We start from the raw sequence: 5831 nt of genomic DNA on the forward strand, positions 1-5831 counted from the left end.
TTTTTTTTTTAAATTTATGTTTTATGTTTCATTGCTTTCTTTGTAATTTAGTTTTGTTTTTCTGTTTGCTGTTTTTTTATTTTTGTTTTGTTTTTTTTGTTCTAACTAGTTGATCTGTATCTGTTCTAACCGAAATAAATAAAAAATATCAAAAGATAGAGCAAGAACCTGGCTAAACAGCTGTTCCAATTCGCCACAGATAACGGTAATTATGTAGAAACAGCAAAAAAAAAACTGGGAAGTTTTTGTCCATTTGACATATCGATCAAAGGGATAGGTACAAACAATTAAAAACTACAAAAGAAAGTTTAAAAATAGAAATAGCATGAGCATGAGCATGAGAGATCACCCATGGTTGCCCCTCCGTTGCTGAACAGAACCGTAATATCCTTTCAGCACTACTGATTATAGGCTTCGACGATCTAGTGGTGTTTCCCTTATCAACAGCATGTATGAATGCGCTGAAAAGATAAAACACCATGATTGCTAAAGCTAGATCAGTTGCGAATAGATAACAGTCATTGGCCACCAACGGCGCCCGCCATGTCAGTTTGTAGACCTCGATTTTAAGGGACGGGAATGTTAGTTAGCGCAGGTTGCTACTAGGGCAGCTGATTTACTCTGTGCTTACACCCCACAAGCGCCAGGAACCTGAAAATTTGTTAGTAGGGTAGGGTATTTGGTCAGGATTCACCACAGAAGATGATGATGCGACCCAAAATCATAGTGTTTGTTGAAAGGTATTATGTATTATTCTCAAGGCAAGCAATCGGATGCTGCGGATGAGACATTTCCCGTTTATCTGTTGTTAAATTTTAAATGAAATGGTTTAGTCTTGGACAGCCGGCTGTGGAAAGATAGAACCTAAATCATTTGAAATTAATGAATGAAGGATTGAACAGTGCAATTTTTAACTTGAGATGATTGTGCTAGTTTTAAATGATTGATGTTTAGTAAGATACTGATTAACGTTGCGAACGACGAGTTACACTGTTTATCGAGCTGAAATGGTATGATAGGGTTTTGTTATTGTTGCACACCGACGACGGACGCGAAAAATTTTGCGACCCGACGAAAAGGCATCGCAAATCGAACTCAGAAAATAAAAAAAATAAAATAGAGTTTTTTTTGCAAATCAAAAAGTGAAATTAAAACCACCAAAAAAATTTTACCGTATATCATTATTTTCCAGTGTAGTCCTTTTTCGTACCTACAACTTTTTCGAAGACACCAAATCGATCAAAAAATTCCTTCAAAAGATACATATTTTTGAATTTTAATACTTCATTTTTGTATGGGCAGCTGCCAAATTTGTATGGAAAATTATATGGACAAACTAATGATGCAAAATGGCTTCTTTGGGCGTACCCACGGTTACGACACGACTGTCATCCACATACAAAGCGAGTGAAGTCAAAATCGAACCAAGATCGAACCATGTTTTTAGCGCGTGGCATTTGAAAAGGTCGTATGCGCATCGGACATAAATTACATAAATAAAAACTTTTTTCAGTTTTTTTTCTTAAGAAAGATTTATGTTTAATCTCAAATTTGAACTAGGGGAACAGCATGTAATTCCATCGAGAATGTTGGTATATCAGAACTTTGGTGTTCAGTTACAGCTAGTTTAAAGCATTTCGATTTTAGTTAGTATTTTGAAAGCGTAATTCATTTTAATACAACGGACAGGAAGGATCAAACAAATTAATTTTTTTACGAGGAAACTGCAGCTATTCTTGAGCTATTCAAATAGAATTTTGTTTTATTGATCTAATAAATGTTAAATGTAAAAAAAAATAACGTAATACTTGTAATTATCTCGCATATATATGCAAAACAAAAGTTGAAACCGAGGTAAAAACTAACAAAATAAATAATTTGGGAGAAATGTATGTATTTATTTCATACGACCTTTTCAAAAACCATACGTAAACAATATTGACAGCTCGTAAAATCGCGATAACTCGTGATGTTTATAAGCAAATCCCTTATGTTTATATATCAAAATTTTTGTAATTGTCTGCTCTACAACTTTGCAGAACATTGTTACACTCTAAAAAATAACCCTGCAAAGTTAGAAAAACACGAAATTTTCAAATGAAAAATTTTGTTCTAAACGAAAAAATGACCCTTCTGGGTCAATGTAGATTCGAAAAGTACATTAAATTTCCCATAAAATTACATGTTCCAAAAAATTTTACAGTCGAGTAACGGAAAATGGGAGAATTTTTAAAACTTGTTTAGTGTTTTTTTCGATGAAAAATACGTGTTTTCGGAATTCTGAGTACGTCATCAATAGAGATATCCACGCGCGAGAGTGTGTTAGTTCGTAACAAAATTGACACGCATACATAGGCAAATCGAGTAGAATGATTCGTCTGTCAAAATCAGCTTGTCCTTTGTTATACCACGAGCACGTGGTAAACAGCTGGTTTTTACAGGCGATTGATCTACTCGATTTGCCTATGTATGTGTAAAAATAGTATAAACAAAATCAGCTGCTTGGAATTCAGCCAATCACAATCGATCAAAACCAAAACATTACTTTGAATACAAATACTAACACAGAATCTGGTGTGCGTGAGAGAAACCGTGGAGATCTCTATTCGGGTGTCTAATTATACATAAAAGTCCCTTTGACACCAAATTTCTATCTCATCACCGTTTCAGGCTGCAAATTATTGAAAAACACCTCTTTTTCGCAAGTTCAAAAATGGAAGGGGTCGTACCGCTCCTCCGTCACGAGATATCAAAAAACGGACCTCAGATTCGTGATCAGGGACAAAAGTTACCCCTTAGGACAAAGTTTCACGCAAATCGAAGAGGGGTCGGGGCAACTCAGAAAGTTTAAAAATAGAAATATAATATTTATTTTTTACATTATAAGTTTGAAAAAACTCAACTTTTTCTTGAAAGTTCCTCCGTACCGAATCGCAGAATATCGACCAACTCGCCTTTCCCGGGTCGCACACCAAGAGGGTCACAAATCGGAAGATTGTTATTCATTGCCTTGGCTGGTACGATGGGCACGCAAAAATGTTTAAAAATTGTGGTGTCCGCTCGTTCATGGATGACGTCATCGTGTTTGGACCAGACCGGAAATCGCACGCAGCTTCACTCAAGCAGTTGCTCCATCGTCCCAAGGAGCACGGGTTCCACGCCAAGGCCGAGAAGCGCAGTTTTTGCAGCTGCAAATTCGGTACCATCCGCCTCGATCCCGAGAATCTTAAGACGATTGCCGCCATTCCCACACCAACCAGCGTGTTCGAACTGCGAGCGTTCTTAGGCGCGGTGAACTTCTACGGAAGATTCATTCGCAACCTTCACGAGGTACGCCGCTCTATGGATCAGCTGCTCAAGAAGGCCACTAAGTGGCGTTGGACATCCGAGTGCCAGCATGATGCGTTCGAGAAGTTCAAGGTGCTCCAGTCAAGCTGCTAACATACTTCGATCCTAAGCTGCCGATCATCGTTGCAGCGGACGCGTCGAGCACCAGCATCGGGGCCGTCATTCTACATCAGTTCCCTGATGGCTGACTCAAGGCAGTTTATCACGCGTCAAGGTCGCTCACACTCGCTGAGCGTAATTACGGACAACCTGAAAAGGAAGCGCTCGCGTTAGTCTATGCTATAACGAAGTTCTACATGTACCTTCTGGGACGACATCTTACACTGAAGACTGACCACAAGCCGCTTCTGTCCATCTTCCGCTCGAAGAAGGGAAATCCACTGCACACCGCGAATCGACTCCAACGCTGGGCACTTAAGGAAGCACTGCAGACGCTTTTGCAAGTGTACCGCTCGATCCCAATCGGCGACCTCGGTGGCAAGTCTCCGGCGGAAAAGATGTTCGGCCGGCCAGTCCGGACCATCTCTGCTCTCCTCCAGTCGACCAAGGACGCTTCAGCGTTGGGTGGAGAAGGACACATCATTTACCTACTCAGGAAAATATAAAAACGAATTTCAAAATACTCACTGAATCTGGTGGCGCAAACAAAACCCCCGATTGAAAAACAAAACATCAAAATCCAGTTGTCAAACTGACATTTCTGGGGTGCGTTCACAAAGTGCTGCAACAACGGCAGCACTGAACGCACCCACCGCGTGACAAAACATGCTACACGAAAATGTATCCTGAAATGTCAAAATGAAGTATTTCATTTACCGCGGTAGATACCGGTGGATAATAATCAAATTAACAAAAGCCCTCTTATCTCTTACCCACATAGAAAAATGGGCGGAAAACGGCCAAAAAGCGGGGACGTTTTGCCTGAAAGCGGGCCCGATTTTCAGCACGCTTTTTCCCCTCGTTGTGGCCTTTTTCGTGCCAGAATGCAACATTTAGGCGGGCGTTACGCATTTTGGCCGCTGTGTTACAACCGTCTGTGGCACGCTTTTGGGCCCGTTTTGACTACGATAACGGGCAAAAAAGCGATGGCGGAACGGGGCGCATTTTGGGGGTGCTTCTTCTTCTTCTTTAGTATTTCCGGATTCAGTTTAGAGCGGTTAGGGTGATCAATACAAATAGGGTGACAAAAAAACAAAACAGATTAAAATGTTTATTCAAAGAATTTTTAAAATTACAATAAAAGCCACTAAACCTATTTAAAACTAGCCTATATAAATAAAAGTTGAATTAATATGTTTAAGGGTGCACAGCAACGATGGAAATTTTTGTCTTCTTATTCCAACATTGTCAAACATACGGACCCAATCCTGCAACAACGCGATTGTCAAAATAGTCAAATTTTGTTGTAAATTACTTTGTGGACTGTACTTTAGGGGATGAATAAAAAATATTTTGATAGTACCCAAAATTTTGAAGATACTAAAATGTCTGTAACAAAAATCTGGGTGCAAAAGCTCTGGTTGATGTGCACCGTTAAATTAATTTAAACTGGTCCTATTAGTTTAAATAACTGAATTTGATAAAATTATTTTACTAAACTAACCAAAATAGTTTTAATAACTTTAAATAAGTAGTAATTATTAAAATTTAGTTGAAATTAGGTAAATTTTGTTAAATTAAAATTAATTTAGAATAATTGAGTTAAATGTCAAGTTTAGTTTAATTTAGTTAATTAAGTAAAATTTAGTTACGTTTAGTAAAATTTAGTAAAATTTAATAAAATTTAGTAAAATTTAGTAAAATTTAGTAAAATTTAATAAAATTTATTAAAAATTAGTAAAAATTAGTAAAATTTAGTAAAATTTAGAAAAATTTAGTAAAATTTAGTAAAATTTAGTTAAATTTAGTTAAATTTATTTGAATTTAGTAAAATTTAGTTTAATTTAGTTACGTTTCGTAAAATTTTGTAAAATTTAGTTAAGTTTAGTAAAATTTAGTAACATTTAGTAAAATTTAGTAAATTTAGTTAAATTAAGTTGAATTTAGTTAAATTTAGTTAAATTTAGTTTAATTTAGTTAAATTTAGTTAAATTTAGTTAAATTTAGTTCAATTTAGTAAAATTTAGTAAAATTTATTAAAATTTAGTAAAATTTAGTAAAATTTAGTAAAATTTAGTAAAATTTAGTAAAATTTAGTAAAATTTAGTAAAATTTAGTAAAATTTAGTAAAATTTAGTAAAATTTAGTAAAATTTAGTTCAATTTAGTAAAATTTATTTGAATTTAGTAAAATTTAGTTCTATTTAGTAAAATTTATTTGAATTTATTAAAATTTAGTTCAATTTAGTTACGTTTCGTAAAATTTTGTAAAATTTAGTTAAGTTTATTTAAAATTTAGTTAAATTTAGTTAAATTTAGTTAAATTTAGTTAAATTTAGTTAAATTTAGTTAAATTTAGTTAAATTTAGTTAAATTTAGTTAAAT

General features: G+C 35.1%; 1 protein-coding gene across 1 annotated transcript; it reads left to right on the forward strand.

The window, feature by feature from the left end:
• The first annotated feature begins 3066 nt into the window (after positions 1–3066).
• LOC120431938 (uncharacterized) lies at positions 3067–3441 on the forward strand. The gene has a single exon (XM_039597077.1). The coding sequence runs from the start codon at positions 3067–3069 to the stop codon at positions 3439–3441; it is 375 nt and encodes a 124-aa protein (XP_039453011.1).
• The last annotated feature ends 2390 nt before the right edge of the window (positions 3442–5831 follow it).

Source organism: Culex pipiens, unplaced genomic scaffold (genome assembly GCF_016801865.2).
Source record: "Culex pipiens pallens isolate TS unplaced genomic scaffold, TS_CPP_V2 Cpp_Un0054, whole genome shotgun sequence".
Classification (NCBI taxonomy): domain Eukaryota; kingdom Metazoa; phylum Arthropoda; class Insecta; order Diptera; family Culicidae; genus Culex; species Culex pipiens.

Bases quoted from the DNA above. Each gene is read 5' to 3' on its own strand.
- LOC120431938 (XM_039597077.1), top strand. From the start codon at position 3,067: ATGGATGACGTCATCGTGTTTGGACCAGACCGGAAATCGCACGCAGCT.